This window comes from Triturus cristatus, chromosome 10, assembly GCF_964204655.1.
Source record: "Triturus cristatus chromosome 10, aTriCri1.1, whole genome shotgun sequence".
Taxonomy (NCBI): Eukaryota; Metazoa; Chordata; class Amphibia; order Caudata; family Salamandridae; genus Triturus; species Triturus cristatus.
Window position 1 is genome coordinate 10,868,224 of NC_140593.1, and position 19,642 is coordinate 10,887,865.

Here is a 19,642-nt window from a genome sequence, read left to right on the forward strand (position 1 = left end):
AACAATAATATATTCAACCATTTTAAAGTCAAACCACACAACCATGACATATCATTTCATTTTCAATCAGGTTAAAACAGAACAGACAGATATAGCTCTTTGCTTTATGTGCATCTACTGTAAAGGAGACACTCGTGGCAGTCAGGGAGGTACATGGGAAAATGAAATAATCCTTAAACAATGAAGGCTAGAGTGCGAAGAGCAAGCAATGTGGTCCGGGGAAAAGGAATAATCATTAAAAAATGAATGATGCTAGTGTCTGTGTAGTACACCTACCCTACAGCAGGTAGAGGGTCCCGGGGGAAATAGAATAATACCTAAAAATAAGAATGCTGTTGTGTGGCTTTAAGCCTATGGCAGCCAACGGGTGGCTGGATCATGAATGGAAGCAAAATGCAACAACAAAATCAGTGAAAAAATTACAATAATTGAAATTAAATACAAACAAATCAGAATAAGCCAAACATAAAAAATAAAGTAAACATTAAAATACAAAGAATGAAAAATGAATTAGTAATGTTTGTACTAAGGGAGTAGGAGAAACCTATTGGGAGTCAAGAAGTTGCAGGTGCAATTTTTAAAAAAACGACATATAATATAAAGCACTGTTCATCATAATCAAATTCATAATAAACATATACTACAATAATCCTCAAGCATACTAAAAAACGTATACCACATGCATGCCTATGTCAAAAAGACACTGGCTACCTGTAAAAAATGGCTGCCGGCCACATGGTCAAACTGCAACAGTGAGCACGGATGCAAGGAGAACAAAGAACACATGCAAGCTTATTGCAAAAGCACAAGTGGCTGAATATACAAAATGGCATCCGGCTACATGTTCAAACCAGCAACAGCAAGTAAAGAGGCATGGAGATCAAAAAACACATTACAGCCTATGGAAAAAGTACACTGGCTGGCTGCACAAAATGGCCACCAGCAACATGGTCAAAAAACAACAGCAAGCAAGGAGGCATGGAGAGCAAAGAATATATATGTAAGCCTATGATAAAAGCACACTGGCTGGCTGCACATTGTCAAACAAAAGCAACCAATGAGGCATGAAGAGCAAAGAACACCTGCAAGCCTATGGAAAAAGCATACTGGATGGCTGTATAAAATGGCTGCCGGCCACATGGTCAAACAACAACAGTGAACAAAGGGGCATGGAGAACAAAGAATATATACAAGCCTATGACAAAAGCACACGGACTGACTGCACAAAATATCCTCAGGCCACATCGTCAAACAACATCAGTGACCAATGAGTGTCACGTCGCCCATTGGGACATTGTAGTCTTCACTAAGTTAGCATGAGCACATTGCAGCCTGCCTGCTGCTTTGCGCATGTTACTACATGTATTTATTTTTTGCAATATTTTATTTGGTTGCTTTCGCTTGAGAACTCATCGCTGTGTTTGCTCTCTGCATGTTCCTGGGATTTTGACTGAACATTATGTGCAAGGTCGAACAACATTGCCCCTTGTTATTTTGTTCCGGCCAGACTGTAGCTTTTAGACAAAACATACTGATGCAGCTGTTGTTTGGACAAAGTACTTTGTTTTTTTTCGTGGGATGCACGAATAGGTAGCACATGCATGGAGAGGGACTTTCCAGAGATAAGAGCGAGACAGCACCTATGATGTAGATCTACCATCGATACGCTAAGGTATAGGGTCTGCTGACACAGCCCAGAGCTCTTCTAACATATAATAATATTGCTCCGTGGCAAGGGGAGGGAGGTTAGGCTCTATAGTCTTTCCATGATGACATCTCCGTTCATGATTTATGGACTAGCTGCTTTGCTGACTATATTTGTACTTTTCATTTTCCTGCTTGTTGTGGCACGTATACTGCATGTTATGGCACGTCAGATTTTATTGTGGACAAGTACAAGAGTGCGAGCGAAAGGTTGGGTCTTGTTACCATGATTCCTGAGAGATCTGTGAGTGTTGTGTTCTGGGATGTCTAATCATTTATTTCTCTGTGAGTGAGTAAGAGAGCAGAGCAAGTGAGACACTATAGCTAGTTGGTCCTGGGCACCTGGGTACTAAGGTGGTAGGAAGACCCAGTCCCTATACAGCAACTTCCTATAATCCTGTGCATAGTTCTGTCTTTGTGAAGAATCCCTGCAACATGAGGCATGGAGAGCAATGAACACATGCAAGCCTGTGGAAAAAGCACACTGGCTGGCTGCACAAAATGGCCCCAAGCCACATGGTCAAAAATCAACAAGTAAAAAGTAACCCCGGGCGTAGCACTACGCTTCGCCCACGTAGTGTACGTAGCGCTGCCTGCTTCGCACTTTCCGAAGTAGGCGAAGCAGGGCAGCGCTACGCACACGCCGAGGGCGAAGCGTAGCTGCCTGCCACCCGCCACCCATCCACCCGCGCATGCGCATTTCTTGCGAGAAATGCGCATGCGCGGGCGTCCGCGCATGCGCATTTGTCAGAAGAAATTAGAAACGAAGAAGAGGGAGCCCCGGAGACGCCGCGCTTAAGGTAAGTCTCTTTACTTTAATTTATTTTACATTGCTGATATTATTCAAAAGGAGGGCGAGCGGGAGGTGGGTGGCACGTAGTGGGGCTACGCGAAGCGCGTAGTGTGCGTAGATTTGGGCACACTACGTGCTGCTTCACGTAGCCCCACTACGCCCACTACGCCCACCCTTAGTAAAAAGGAATGGAGCACATAAAACCCATGGAAGTACATGGCAAAAGCACCAGTTCAGAAGGGGGCTCCACCCCAATAAACCTGGGGCTTTTAATATAACAATAACAATAGAAATCAGGGAGGTTGACAGCAGCCAGACCTATAGAATGTCACTATTGACAGAATGGGCCACATGGCCAACAGATGCAGGCTAAGGGCATATCAGAAGCGGAAGTTGGTGATCGGGGTCTGTCCCAGCCGAATTTCCATCCACAAAACGAGAAAACCTGAATGCACCTTTAGCTGCAGGGAAGTCAGTCTGCTTCCTCACCACCACAACAAGAGTCAGTTAGTTGGACTAACACATGGCATCAAAAGCCACAGACAGGGACACGTACCAACAAGGACCAGTACCACAACCGCAGGAGGGAGGGGTAACTGCTCGGGGAAGCAATGCCTTCGCACTGATGTAGAACCCAAATGTGAAGTAGTGTAACACCCCCAATGCAAGCATCCATTTTGCATACACCTTAACATTTGCTGTACTAAAACTCAAAAGAAAGGCAAATGGGACAACATTAGAGATTCAAGCCTTTACTTGCATTCAGGAAACTCAGGGCTGCGGTATATGTGCTGTCGATCGGGTATCCTCACAAGAGTTTGCCATTCAGGGTGCCTACTGAAGCCTAGGCCCCAGTCTGCTGCAAATCACCCAGGGCAGGGTTAGTCAGCCACACTCCAAGGGGATGGCAGTCTGATCAGGGAGGCATGACAGTTCCCTGACCACTGTTTAAATGTGGGAACCAAGGGGCATATCAGCAGCAACCAGCGATAATTATCGCTAAGCGCACTTAGCGCAAGGATAATTATCGCCGGCTAACGTGGATTTTTATCACTGAGATAACGTGCTATTAGCAACGCTTATCTCAAAAGCGATAAAAATCCTAGCGCTAACTACCTAACGTGAGATTATTGCTGGAAACCCAGCGATAATCTCACGAAGTGTGGCGTTAGCTTGTTGATAGGGACTCACAAACTTAGCCATGATATCCACCTTCCATAGGATATCACGGCTAAGTCAGTCCTGAAGCAGGCGTAAGGAAAGTAGGGATAACAGGGGTTATCGCTACTTTTCCTGCCGCTATGCTTCATAGCGTGGGGCTTGATGATAGGAGAAATGTCGCTTAGCGACATTTTTCCTGTCATGTCAGGTCAGGAACGCCCACTCTGCATCTCATTAGATATGCAAAGCTGGTCGTTAAGAATCCCGGCGCTAAAGCAAGGTTTCACGCGTCAGCGTGACCTTGCTAATTAGGCGATAAAATGATCACCGCTTTTCGGCCGAAAACGGCCACAAAAGCGACGATAATTTTTATCGCCGCCTTGTAAATATGCCCCCTAGATCCCCACATCCACAAGTCAAATCGGATGGCTTCCAATTACCAAGTAAAAAGGTCCCCATTCTCAGAAACCCAGCCGGGACTGGAATGCCTTTGCTGTGTAGTCCCTAGAACAATGTTTTAACAATGTTAGTGGCCTCCAGCCAAATAGATGCCCCCTTTTATTTAACAAACAGAGCTGTCCTCCAGTGTTAGGAGTCAGGCTTCCTGTACGCTTGGTATAGTGAATATCCCATAGCATCCACAGCACATGCTTGAGGTCCGACAGATGGCGAAGCACAACATAGCACCCAGTCAGTACAGGGGGTTCACTAGAGCCTCCAGCCGTCCCAGTTCATTCCCATAGTTCTGGCAAACTTTGACAAGCTTTTAGCCCTGCTCCAGGCTCTCCATGCCATGATAATTTGCCTTCTCCTTTCCCTAAAAGCTTTCCAAGTAACTGCCAAATAAGAAATGGTCCAAGGGAGAGGAGGATGCCAGGTCTGACAGTTCCATCATACCTCTAAGCAGAATAGAACACAGATGTATGCTCACCCCAACATCATACCAAGCAATCAGCTAACACTCAACGCCTCACACACACCATATGAAGGGATCAGTGATCACAATTTTATAACACTGCAAAGTACCAACACCTGCTAAGGAAAAAGACAACTCTGTTGCATCAGGCTCTATAGAAAAGAGCATGCTGATTCTTTTGGCTGGGCACAGTACAAGGACATTCCAGAGGAGTTCAGACTGTTCACTGGTGCCCTAGTATCAGTGGTAGGGTCCATATCCGTCTTCACCATGCACACAAAAGTGAATGACTACTGGTTGCAAATAACCTGGTGGGAAATGCTCAAAATGATGAACAAAACTGTGCTCGGCCTTAATGCAATCAATCAAGCAAGAACTGAGAGCCATTGGACTTGATGACCACAATGGAGGGTGGAGTATGTATAAAGATCCGTGCATTTTGTGTACATTCATACATGATGCAAACAAACAATGGTCCAATCATGGGAGGCAGACACCACAAAGAGGGGTGATTATAGAAATGAACATTTTCACAATGTATGAGAAAACACTTGTTGGGAAAGGCAGCAAAAAACAATTGAATTCGGAAAGAAGACATATACACATATATGCACATCAACAGTTTTTAGTTGAAATTTTGGGAAAACCTACTAATTTATTCATAGACATTTGAATCAATCACATAAGGGGTCGGGATTGTAAGGAATTAGAAATAGGATGGTGCTCTGGGAAGGTGTGCGTGAAAGAAGATAGGATTTTGAGGGTTCTTGATCCTTTTGTTAAGTGTATTTCTGCATCTACACGCCTGTCAAATGTATAGGCATGGCATTATCTCTATCATATAGAGGGCACAGTTGAGTCATTACTTTTGTCAACATGGTGATAGTAAACTTTCAAAAAATCACTTCTGTGGCCAATGGCTTTTTTGGTTACTTCTTGGTGATGCGTGTCCACCTTGTAGGTTAGAGCCATTCGAAATGGTTCCATTTGTGGTCTTTATGTGATAATTCAATTATCTTATCCAGCATCTGTGTCTCATTTCACGTTGGCCACAGAAATGATTTGTGTTGGGCAGTCTTGGATGATTTTGTTATCCAGGTGGATCGTTAACACCTGATGATATGGAGCCTAGTGGCCTATTTCGACTCATGTTTTTCTGCATTTGTTGTCAAACTTGGTTGACGCCTTCATCCAGGTCGCGATATTCTCATCACCCACTTCTCTAGTCCTGATGAAGGCCCGTGTTTGAGGCATTCAGTGGTCCCCTACACTGTGTCGGGTCGAAACGTCGACGCCTCTTAGAACTAAGGCTGGATGACAATTTACTATCCGCATGTGACAAAGTAACCCATCTGCCACAATTTAAATTAGGCCCTTAGTCTGGAATATTCCAGACTAACGGCGAGCTAAAGAAGTATTGTAAGTCCAAGGGAAGAGGGTGACTATCGAAGGGAAACTTCACCCTTGGGTAACCAAACAGCTAATCTCCGTAAGGAAGTCACTTAACAGAGTATACCCTAAACTAAAAAAGAATACCATGAATACAATGCAGCTGGAGACATTGAGAACTATGTACCAGAATTATAAGTGTGCTCTGTAGAGAGCCAAAAAAGATGGCCCAGGTCCAGCATCCATGCAAGTAAAAAAAAAAAAAAAGCCTTTTGGGAAATCATAAATGATATCAATAAATCATTATCCTGCAACTTTAATGTCACTGAGGAGTTATGGGATCTGTACCTGAGGAACCACAACCCGATCAGTGAATTATTACAAGATAACAATAAGGTACTCGATTTAAATTCATACAGCACGACAGGAAAAACACAGGACTCACATTTTCAGCTCACAATGAGTTTAAAGAATAAGCATGTAATCAAACAAACAAGTTGCCAGCATTGGCTGATGTTGACACTGGGCCCACAAAACCAACTGAACAAAATGTATGAACCGTTGAAGATATCATTAGGGGGAGCAAGGACGACGAGGCTCCGGACCCCAATGGTTTGCACACTGCACTCTTTAAATGCAACATCGAATACTGGCTTAAATCTCTTCATCTTTTATATAACTCAGTGCTGGTGAACCAGTTGACACCAGAGTCATGGCATGGACCAATAACGCGTCCAATTTATTAGGGTCGAGGGATGAGCATTCTTGATCATGAGCTTATATCTTGAAGCCATATACTTTGCAAGTCTAATTTTTCATGACCTAGCAGCGTGGGCCAACTTCCTGGACCTTATTCTGTGGAATCAATCTGGTTTCCACACATGGCAGGGCACGTTGTCAAATCTAACTGCCCTCAATATTCATATGAGATCCACCCTTACCATCAAAGCCACGTTTTTCAATTGTTTTGTGGATTTAAAGCCGCGTTTCATAGGTCCCATGTGACTTATCATGACAGTGATTAGAGCAAACTGGAATCCCAACCAATATTCTAAAAGCATGTCAACTTTTGTAAATTGAACCTAGTTCAGGGTGAAGTTGGGAGATGGTACAAAACCTTCACAGAAGATACAGACAACAAAGGACTTGAAGCAGGGTGTGTTCTTACCCCAGTGTTGTTCGACATATACATTTCAGACCTACCACATGCTCTAATCACCTTAAAAGGTTACCCCCAAAACTTGGTGGTTCACCCTCGACGCACATCTTGCTCGCGAATGACTTGCTACTAATGAATCTAACCCCAGTAGGCTTACAGCGCCTTTTAAACATCATTTTCTCTTATACACAGCAGAAGAAATTAGAAGTGAACGTCTCAGCAGTTGTGCGAGTGTGCCGATCAAGATCGCCGCCTCCCGCTGAGCTGCAGTGTAGTGTGCCTGTTATCGACGATTCGCTGAATAATAAGGCTTGCTTTACCAATTTGAAAAAAATGAGGAGGTTTCTTTTGGTAAGCACTCTCTGGCTATTACCTTATTGTGCCTTTTCCTGATGATTAGGAGGAACAACATGAGGTGAGCTGCCCTACGGTGTCATGGGAGCTGGTGCTGCTGAATCTTCCTGTCAGGAGGGTGGAGTGACTTCCAGGAAAGGGCACAGCTGTGGCATGGCCACTCCCACAGCTGGTTGTATCTGCTGCACAGCCCTTATTTAGGATATTAATGAGCCTTCATGATCTACTTTACTAGAGCAATTGCAAGCTGTGCGTTCCTCCACAGATAATGGCTGAAATAAAAAATCTGCGAAAAGATATGGCTGGTCTTTCCATGAAAATTTCTGACAATGCTATTACAATTCAGGATAATACATCTAAAATTGACCATCGTCTACCTATTGCAGCTAAAATAGTACCAATTAATAAATTATTACTGGACTTAGAAAACCGCAATTGGCAATATAATCTGCAAATTGTTTATTTACCAGAGGATGTAGTAGGCAATGACTGCTGGTTATATTTAGAAAACTTATTACCTGGTCTTTTACGCATAAAATTTCCAGAAAAATGTTAGATTGATAAGGCACATAGAATTCCCTCTCATCGTAATTCAAGACAAGAGAAGCCTTTGCAAATGATTTGCAAAGTTTTGCATCATCACCATTTAGTTTTGATACAATATTCTGCCAGAGACATTCCTTCTTTTATGGTCAGTGGGAATAACATTTTTATTCATCAAGATTTTTCTAAGGAAACTGTCAACATTCACAAGGAATTCACAGATCTTAAATCCAGACTGAGAAATGCTGGTTATAAATATGGTTTATTTGATCTGTCTACTATGCAAATATGGAAAGATGGGTCTTCTAAGTCTTTTCAGCAACCAGATGATCTTTGTCGCTTTTTGGATCAACAGTCGCAGTCCTCCATGGAAACAAATGAGATGGATATCTGACCTCAATGACATTTGAATTTCTGTTTTGCTAGCCTTTTGATTAGAGTATTTTTTAAGGGCATGTTATGTATGTTTATTCTTGGCATGCATGTGTGCATTTCAAGAGGACTATTTATGTTACCATGTTGTCTAATGTTTATTTTTTGTGTCAGTCTGAGTCCTTCTTTTCTTTCCTTTATTGGATTTAGAGCTACATTTCTTTTTCATTCTATCTGACTCGTCAATCCTTTTATCTATCTTTGTTCTTTTTTCATAATGTCTAGCGTGAACAGTATTACAATTGTTTCATGTAATGTTAAAGGTTTACAGCACCCTGTTAAATGCACTTAGGTTTAAGATTATTTAGCTAGGTATAAAGCAGATATATGTTTACTTCAAGAGACTCATGTAGATGATACAGTTTTATCTTACGTGAATAAAACAAGGGTGGGTTCTATTATTTCGTCTCCGATTCTCAATAGGAAAAATGGAGTTGCGATTCTTTTAGTAAAAAAATAACATGTTCAGATTTTGCATAAACATTCTGATTCTGATGGTCATTTAATTATAGTCAATAATAAAATTGACAATAAGGTGTTACACCTAATTAATGTATATGGGCCAACAAATGATGATCCTAATTTTTGTTCCAGATTTACCTCAGAAGTTCTAAAATTGGGTAATGATCCTCTGATCATTGGAGGGGATTTTAATCATATTTCTGAACCTTTACTGGATAGAATCTCCCAAACCAAACTCCGTCCAACAAAAGCTTTTTTCACTCTCAAATCCTTCTTTAACCCCTTGCGTGCTGGTTTATTTCTCCCGCTGTGTGGGAGAAATAAACGGGCGTTCGGGATTACAACGGCTCCCAGCCGTCGTGCGCACACGCCCACCGTAATGCACGACGGCTGGAAGCCGTCGTCAGCATGCAAGGGGATAAAACTACTAAAATGGTAGATGTTTACTTTATTTTCTAATCTACATAATTCTTATTCTTCATTTGATTATTTTTTAATTTCTCATAGTACAATATCCTCAATTTCTAATCCCACTGTTCAGAATGTAAATATTTCTCTACATGTTCTGATATCATGCATTTTATCTTGCAACTTCCGTCAACATGGTCAAGGTTGTTGGTGCATGAATACCAATATTGTTCTTAATGACAAAAATAAGCCAAAATCTGCAATTGATGAGTATTTTTCATTCAACTCTGAAGGGTTGACATCCATCACTAATCAATGGGATGCATTTAAATATATCAGAGGATAAACTACTTCCATTATGGCACATGAAAATAAATTATTTAATACTAAAATTAAAGATTTGGATAAACAAATAGCCAAATATGAACGTCTATATATTACCTCTAATAACATCAAATATAAGGTACAATTGCAGAAATGTTGTTTGAATTGAACTCTGTTTTAAGCAAAAGAGCAGGCATTCAAATCTCTAATAACAAGGGTCAATTTTGCTTTGGTGCCAATAGATCTGTAAGACCTCTTGCTAACTATCTCCATATTAAAAAAATTCAAATGGTTCATTTGCTTTATCTCACAGTTACATAATTAATGAATTTATGCAATATTATTCAGATTTAGATATCAAACCAATATCTGTATATAGCGCATAGTGATCATTTTTTGAAAGGCTGTGGTTTACTTACAATTTCACAAGAAGATGGAACTAAATTGGATCTTCCTATTACTTTAGATGAAATAATTTCAGCAATTACATTTCTGAAGTTAAACAAATCTCCAGGTGACATTACTGCAGACTTTTATAAAGAGTTTTCACCTCAGCTTTCATCGCATCTGCTTTCTTTGTTTTCCTATCCTAGTAATACCGGGTCTACTTCGGGGTTGTTCTCTGGTGCGCTAATTATAATCCTCTCAAAACCGGATAGAGATTCTTCTCTGGTTACAAATTATTGCCCCATTTCTTTAATAAATCAAGATTGTAAACTCTATGCTAAAAAGATTGTGACTAGATTAGCTATTGTTCTTCCTCATATTATACATGTGGACCAGTATGGCTTTATGAAAAATTGACATTCAACAAATAATACAAAATTAATATTTCATGCAATTGATGCTGGATCATTATTGCCGTTTTCAGCAGGTGTTCTAGCATTAGATGTGGAAAAGACTTTTGATAAAATTCATTGGCAACACCTTTTTTGCACCTTGTCTGTTTTCCATTTTGGTACATTGTTTGTTCGTATGATTTCAGCTCTCTACTCTAGTCCGTCTGCCAAACTTTTTATTAATGGTCGACTCTCCCATACATTTTTCCTCTTTAGGAAAACTAGGAAAGGTTGGCCATTATCTCCCTTACTTTTTCTTTTTGCAAATGAACCCCTATTAACTGCTATTTGAAATTGTATAGAAAAAAATGGTCCTCCTTGTGTTTATCTATGTCAGGAAGATTGGATGCAATTAAAATGATTGTGGCTCCTAAACTTTTTTATCTTTTTTCAATGATACCTGTTCAACTCCCTCTTAAATGTTATAGGACCATTGACAAATATTTCTCTAAATTAATTAATTGTCTAAAAACAATAGTGGGTTTGGTTTACCAGATTTACTTGTGTATCATAAAGCTTGTATTTTAAAACAAAGTATTTTTTAGTTACCGCATTTAGAACATAATAATTCACCTTCATGGCTTTGTATTGAACAAAATGTAGTATCACCATTTCCTTTACCAGCTTTAATTACAATTTCAAATTGTTCTGCTTTGTTAAAGAAATCAGAAATGTTGGAATCTACTAAACTGATTTTACATAATGTAGATCATATTTTCCAGTGTTCTTTTTCACATACATTGAATTTAACTTTGTGGCATAATCCGTCATTAAAATTAGCTCGTCGCACAAATTTTGGGATTTCATGGACAGAGCTGGTATTTTTTATATTAAAGATATTTACTATAATAATGCCTTTTTAGGTTTTGATGAATTTTGATGAATTACAACAAAGATTTCATTTGCAACCGTCAGATATTGTTATATATGAACTGCTCTGTAACTCTATTCTTCATTCATTCCTGAATGACTTTCCTTCAATAGTTTCTTCTGATTTAGAAGTCTATCTCCAAACAATTGCATCTTCAACCCACGTGGTGTCATTGTTATATAAAAAAAATTATATTTCTGGTGGGGGTATAATCAATTTTGTATCTGTTTTTTGGAATAAAGAATTAGATTTGTCTTTATCTTTGGGTTTATGAAGTAAGATTTGGTTGAATTTTGTCTTGGAATGGTTGCCTGTAACTTCATATCTAACTAATTCCTTTATATTTTGTAATTGTCTATGGACCCCATTAAAATTATATGCACAATTTTAAATAAATTCTACTGTTTAAAACTGTTCTTTAAAAATAGGTTTGTTAAGACGTATGTTATATGATTGTCATATTGTTAAGAAGTTCTGTGATGAAGTTTGGCAGATAATTACTCACATATTGCATGTTACAGATACGTTATCATATACAATAGTTTTTTGTAAATTCTCTTCTCTCTCCTCTAAAATGTCTCTGCTGAATACAAAACTTTTTGATTTCTTAATTTCCACAGCTTTAAAGACAATTACTACTAATTAGAAACATACCTTATTAATATCAGTTCATAGGTGGTGGGCTTGGAAAATTTTTACTACAAGAGGTGCTAATTTGACATTATCTGCTACCATTCATAATACTCTGAATTATCAAAATGTTTGGAAACCAATTGATGATTATTTGAATTTGAATCTTTAGTAAGTGTTAGTATAGTATAAAATTCTATGGTTAGGCTTAACTCTTAACTTAGTAGCTCTATAAAGCTGCAGATATAGAATTATGATGCTGTCCTTTTAATTTCGTTTACAGTGATATGATTTTTGTGTTATAGGTACTTTTAAAAAATATTCTTGATGCTTATTTATAAATTATAATGTTTATTTACTTACATATTGTTTTATTAGATTAACGTTTGTACCTTTTCGTAGTTCTTTTTGGTATGTTTTCTGTTATCACAAACTGAATAAAAAATATTTTAAACACAGAAGGGACCCTCTCTAAAACTAAAGTAGTAAATTTCACGAAAAAATGTCGACCTCCAGGGGCCTGGTCCATAGGCGAATCTCGCCTTGAGTGCACCTCACATTATAAATATATTGGAGAGTTTTTATTCTGTTAGGTCCTCCATCCCACACATGGAGACCATGGAGCTAAAGTCTGCGTCTTTAACATCAGGATTTCGGCAGCTTGCAAAACCTTGCATGATCCCATCCTTGGTCCTCCACATAAGGTGATGGTAGCCAAACGTCTGTCCACCTTAGCATATGGCTTCAAACTTGTGGGAGGAAAAATGTTTTTTTTTTAGATCTACTAACAGTTAAGACCTGCTGCTCAGTTGTTATATTGCCTAACCACACCTCACAGGCCCAGTTGTGCCTTGAATTTGGCCTCACAAAGCATTGCTAGTCTGTTAAAAAAGCCTTCTTGAAAATCTGTCACTCCTTCCACCAGGCTGATAACAACACTGTGACAACTCGGGTCTGGCAGGAAATAAATTCAGTCAACTCAGAAGAGGGGCTATATGTTTATCTAAACAATGTAATATAATCTCTCCAAGCAAAAATCATATGGAACTTGAACATCTAAATAATTTAAGAGAAATATCAATTCTAACACCAATGCACTTTCCTTCTAGGACAACAAAGCACTCTGGCCATGAAGCGGCACACCTGACAAGTTATTAACTCCTACAAAGTTTTAAAACCTCAGTCTTACTACAGCCAAGCATACCCTTTCCATTTAAAGTTGTCATTTATGCAGCTGCATTTTGGTGACCAGTCCTCCCGGGATCAGATCCCTGTCTGGTCCAGGACAAAATAAATGGACAAATGCCGGCTGTGGGGGGGAGTACAGAGCTGATTGTTCACCTGTTAACTATTTGCCCGGGTTACCTGCCTAAAGGAAAAAAACTCTTAAGAGGGTATTTTAACCAAGTCGGAGTTAGAACTTGTAGAAACGCACTCATACAGGCCCTCAACCCTGAAAATACTGCTTTGAACATAAGGGTTGTGAAGTTTGCCAGTTGGTGAGTGCAAAACAATTACAGGTAAAAGCGACACAGGAAATTAAGTAGCTACCCCATTGGAAAGACTTTCCTTACTGATCTCATATGAAAAATTGCTGTTCTGAAAGCATTTATCATTTTTAGCATGGAAATATCTCATTGTGATGTTTTTAAAATACATTTTGGTATAATGGTTTTAATTCACTATACACTTTATCGATTAATCCAAATATGAGTAGATAGGGTTTCTTTGCAAAGAACAATTACACTTGTTTGTGATCCATTCAGTGCCAGAAGGAGAGGGGGAGGGATAGAGAGGGACAGAGAAAGGGAGCGAGATGGAGAAAAAGAGACAAAGAGAGAGGGAGAGAGAAAGAGAGATAGAGATAGGTAGAGAAAAAAGAGAGAGAGATGGAGAGTGAAGGAAAAGAGAGATGGAGAGAGAGAATGAAAAGAGGGATGAGAGAAAAAATGAAAAGATGGAGAGAAAGAATAAAAAGAGGGATGAGAGAGAGAATGAAAAGAGGGATGGAGAGAGAGAAAGAAAAGAGGGATGGAGAGAGAGGGGGCGAGAGAGTGCTACTCTCTTTTTTGAGTGGCTCTCGACATGAGCAGTGCCACTGTTTCAATTACCGCTGGTGGTAGCCAGGTGGGGAGTCTGCTGGTCTACCCATTGTAAGTCAGTTTTCATTACAAACCCAGTGACTTTCCATGTATAGTGCATGTAATCAATGCTGTGAGTAGGCACTGCAGTTGGGTGTCACTGCAGGATATATCGCTTTCAGCGCTTGGTCGAGTGTGGCATGTGAACAGCATCATGCAGCAATTGCCAGGTTGCTCTTCGGATAGACCATGGTTCATGGTTACTGAGCCGCAGTACAGTTAGCAGGTGCTGTGACACTGAAGCGAAAGAATACACAATAGCTGGACAATAGTTGTCACACTCTGCAGCCGCGATGAGTTGACTTGTCACTAGTTTTGATGTTCAACCCAATGTCATCAGGAAAGAGCGGAGGAGGCAGTGATTTCAATGTCTTCCTGGGTCTACAGTATCATCAAGCGGTAACTGTGCTTCACTAAGGCTGGCCAACTCAGCACCTCACTAAGGGGGTAATTACGATGGCAGAAGGACCGCTACTGCTGGGCTCCAGTGACGGTCCTTCCGCCATCGCACACGATTTTCCCACTGCCCAATTAGGATGACGGTGGGTAGCGCGGCAGATGCAAAGTCTGTCCGCCACTTCACCGTCAAAGGCAATCGGTCTGATTGCCTGGTGGATGGTGCAGGGTGCCTAAAATGATGTGTGTTTAAACCGGCCTTCATGGAAAGGCTGGCGGGGATTGGGTTTGGGGGACCGTTGCGGGCCCCCTCTGTTTGGGAGGAGGGTGGTTGAGCACTGACCCCCCCTACAAATTACCCTGCACAAAATGGCAGGCACCGTGTGGTGCCTGCCACGTAGTGCAGGGAAATGCACTATGTGGCATTTTCACATTGGGAACGGTGCTGCAGCTAGCAGAACCATCCGCAATGGTCAGGGCCCCGGATGCGCCCCCATAATGGCGGGCACATCATAATTCACTTAGCGGGACCGCCGCCTTACCGGTAGTCAGTCCCCAGCATGCAGCAATGGCATGAGCCCCTAAGACAGGCTTAGATGAAAGAGCTTCTATTGGGTTTATGAAGCACCACAGATGGTACATCCCCTTCGACAGCTGTGTCTCATGCTTTTGTAACATGATTGAACCTCAACTTCCAGATACAACCCATGCAATCCTCCAGCAACACTATGCAGTTAAGGTAGTGTCTAATGTACCTCATGTTCAAGAAAGTGTTGATGTCATCTCATAAGATAATCTAAGATACAGCACCTGTGCAGGATCGAAGATGGTGTTAACCTCAAAAACATATGAGGCAATGTCCCTGACAGATACCAGTGGGGCATTAAATAAATCAGCATTTTTGATTGAATAAACCTGCTACAAGCCTTTGAACCCATGAAGATTTGTCCAATAATAAAGTGCGATACAGAAGCCACAATTAATAGTTAGTCAAAATGCATGGCAAATCAATACAGGCAATTAGGATGAGGCTGAGTCAAATGCAGCAAAGAGAAGGACATGAAGTCAAATCTCAGAGTAAATACTCTACGTCATAATCAGGAGACAGACTAACGTGAGTCCGCTCTCTAAAGTCATGGCAAACCAGACATAGAACACATCCAAAATCACTATTTGTGGAATAAATTTCACAATGAAAATCACACTGTCAGCATAAGGTGACAAATAGAACACAAAATGGAAGGCTGTATCATTTAACACCATCCCAACACCAACCCATAATTGAATATTCCCTAATGCAACCAGATGTCTCAGTACAAATCAAGTTCCACTTACACACTTACAATCTCAAACCGTAAAGGGCACTGCAGGAGTACAGACAGTAGGAGCCTTGAAATGTAGTAAATTCTTCCTCCGGCATCCCTCAAGAATAGCATGTCAACGCATGATGCACATTTTGTCACATGCGACGAGAGAAGAAATGAAAACACAAATCATGGCTGCTTTAGAATTCAAGATGGAGTTTAGGCCTAGTTTGCACCTAGTTCTGACAACACAGGAAAATACAGTTTTGCAAAGTGCTTTTTTTTACTTTTAGTGCAAAAATATAATGTTAGGCACACATTTAATTAAATCAAAATCATCGCTCTCAACAGTAAAGCTTTGATCACTAGAACAACAAGCTGATAAAGTATTCACTAACGGTCACATTTTAGAGTCAGTAAAACTTTGCTCTGTACAACACAAAGCTATTTGTGTGTAAATTATGAACTGTGACAATACACCAGTACAACATGACACCTATTTGATCATTATACGTTGCGCTCTAGTGGATGTTCTACCACAAAACTGAGTGCAGAATATTGGCCTGCAAAAATATCAAGTCAGGACAGCGTCTGCAGCTGTATTGTCAAGGTGGGTACATTGGTAGGTCAAGATATCAGTGCTGCACTGCACTGTGCGATGGAGAAAGGGCAAAAATGTGCCATACTTAACAATTCCTGTCATTTCCCTGCGCTGGCACACAATGCTCTGGCTGGCATGCGCTGGCACATAATGCTCTGGCTAACACCAATGCAGGCGCCCTTGCCCCATGGTGCAAGGGTGCCTGTGTGTTGAGCAGGTTCTTTTTGTGCAAGAAGGGACTCTTCCTGCACACAAACATTCTCCTGAGGTCTTTTCCTCTTTCTATGTGTGCTGTAGAGTAGAGCACACATTAAAGATGAAGCAACAGGGAGATATACAGATATTTCTTCTTGTTATGCCTCACCTGGGAAGGCATAGCAGGTCTGATATATTCCCAGGTCTACTAGTATTGGTAAATCTGCAAATGCTTCAGATTCCATGGGGGGATACTTGGGAACAACCACACATCCACCCATGGAACCCCTTCCCAGGGCAGAGTAATGCAATGCATCAATTTGAGTTGCGTCACTTTGGATTTATCATGCCACTCCGGGCCACGCATGGCTTGATGAATCCTCGCTATGGTTTGAGTGGCCCTTGCACATTCTTGAGTGACGCAAGGGTGATTTAAATCCCCTTAATAGTTTTACCTCCACACCGATATGCCTTGATGATATATATGTTGTCATGATATTTAGGGGCTGATTAGGATGGCGGGGACACTGCCAACGACAGGCTGTCGGTGGCAGTCTCCCCGCCATCCTATACTGCTTTTCCACCCACCATATTTTGATGGTGGGCGGGGTGCAGGCAGGCAGAAAGACCAACTGCCATGCATCCGACGGGCTGCTTGAGGCCACCGGTCGGTGGAGGGCCTCCCAATGCCTAAAATGGTGGCCGTGCCTACCAGGCACCGCCGTAGGGATTAGGATGGTCCCTCCCCACCAGCCTTTCCATGACAGGTCACCCATGGTGGGAAAGGCTGGATGGGATGGACATTGTGGGCCTGTAGCGGGCCCCCCTATTCCCCAAGGCCTTTTCTTTGGGTGTGGAGGGGCACCTATGTAGGTGCCCCCCAATAGATCCCTGTACCAAGTAACTGGCACTGCATGGTGCCTGTCACGTAGTACAGGGATGGGTTACACATGAGTCCATCCGCCATCCTAATCAGGCCCATAGAGGTGAAGTTAAGAATAGTAAATCTAAAAACACATATATGCCCACCTTGACGATATAGTGCTATCCAATATTCTGCACTTGATATTGTTGCAGAACGATAATTTGTCACTCTTTATTGTGAGATACAACTATCCCAGTCCTGTAAGTCTCAGGTGGTCCCTTGTCTCCCCATTAGATATTCCTTGGTGTTGAGCTCAGGCCTAAGGAGGATGATGTAGATTTTGGGGATGAAGATACAGCCCAGCAGTCCAGCACTGGAAGTCAGGATGGCAAAGATCTCCACGGCCACCATGTACCTGCCCTTGGTGCTCAGGTATGCTGGGATGAAGGAGACCCAGACGCTGCAGAACACCAGCATGCTGAAGGTGATAAACTGGGCCTCGTTGAAAGTAGCTGGTAACTTTCTTGCTATGGAGGCAACAACAAAACTCAGAAGAGCCAAGAATCCCATGTAACCAACCGCAGCGTAGAAGGCAACAACAGAACCCTCGTCGCACTGTAAGATCATCTTCCCAGTTTCTGATCTGGTGTCAATGTCTGGGAATGGGGCAGAGAGGAAGAGCCACACAGTACAGATCACCACCTCCCCCAGTGAGCAGAAGAGCACCAAAAAGCTGGAAACTCGTGGGTCCACATACTTTCTGAGCTTGCTGCCCGGCTTTGTGGCATTGAAGGCGATGATCACTGTGATAGTTTTAGCTAAAACTGAAGAAACAGCTATAGTGAAAATGATCCCAAAGGCCGTTTGCCGGAGGAGACAGGAAGTCTTTGAAGGACGTCCAATGAAAAGAAGACAGCAGAGGAAGGACAGCAGGAGGGAGAGGAGGAGGATGTAGCTAAGATCCCTGTTATTGGCTTTAACCAGAGGTGTGTTCCTGTATTTGATAAAGACTCCCAGCACTCCAGCAGTGAAGAGGGAAAATAAACTTGTAATGGAGGTTAAGGCTACTCCCAGTTGATCCCCATAGGCCAGGAACTCTACCACCCGTGGAATGCAGGCATCTCTCTTCTGATTGGACCATTGGTCTTCAGGGCATGCTAAGCAGTTTGCCATATCTGCAGGAAAAGAAAATTTTTCAGTATTACAGAAGATGCTTTCAAGTAGGTAGAGATGAGTGGAATGTGACACAGTAGAGTCATTCTGTGTACCTGTGTGTGGGTGTACTGTCTGTGGAACATGCACACTGGGCCTTGCAAGTCATTAGTAAAAAAGCATATTGACCCGGAATCTCCATTGAGGTGTCAAGAAGGACACACATAGGAGCAGCTGTCAGCTTGCAGGAGTCACCCCACAGAGCTTGAGTTTCTTATAAAATCCCTCACAAACCTTGGAGCAGTAGCAGAGTATTTTTGAAGTGATTGGCTGTAGGGTGTGGATACACTCATCGTATCCACATACATGTATGTATTAGTCTGCAATGGGTCATGCACATAGGCAACAGGAAGATGCTCCTGTTCACAGAGGCATGTCCGGAGCCAATAAAAGAATATCTTTAGAGAAGGGGTCATCTAGCAGCACCTGTAATGTCAGAGTCTTGCCCCTACTTGGAAAAAGACTCCCTGTTGTATGTACCCTGGTGCTGCTGGGTTGGAAATGCAGCCCCTTAGGCTACGTTATGTGAATTGCTCAATGTTTTAATCCAGTCTCCTGATTTTACATAATCCTCATTCACATCAAGGCCCCTCCTCTGCAGTGTGGACACGATCTTGACGTCCCAACACCTCTACGCACAGCTCTTTTGTTCTATAATTAAGGTTTCCTCTGTCAGATTTTGAACTAGAAATAGATAAATATCATACTGTAAACAACAAAAGGCTGTGAGGAAATGTACACATGAAATCCATAGAATTTTTGCCAGAATGTTTTCTTCTCAAACACAAGTGGACTTTCTAACCCTTAGCAGGATTGTAATTTGACTGACTTGTGTTATTCTTATTTTTCTTCTGTTGCTGTCAGACCTCTTGCACTGGTCCTAAGTCGGGGGAGCGTCTTCGGCGAATGTTACAGAGAGGTGGGAATCTTGCTTAGCTGGGCT

At 41.6% G+C, this 19,642-nt stretch overlaps 1 protein-coding gene across 1 annotated transcript in view; it reads right to left on the minus strand.

The window, feature by feature from the left end:
• Positions 1 to 17,754: 17,754 nt before the first annotated feature.
• Positions 17,755 to 19,642, minus strand: part of LOC146788719 (vomeronasal type-2 receptor 26-like) — a 649,476-nt gene continuing 647,588 nt past the window's right edge. Inside the window, exon 5 of the mRNA XM_085630945.1 lies at positions 17,755 to 18,662. Within this exon, the coding sequence (XP_085487071.1) occupies positions 17,755 to 18,662 (908 nt within the window). The remainder of the gene's footprint in view (positions 18,663 to 19,642) is intronic.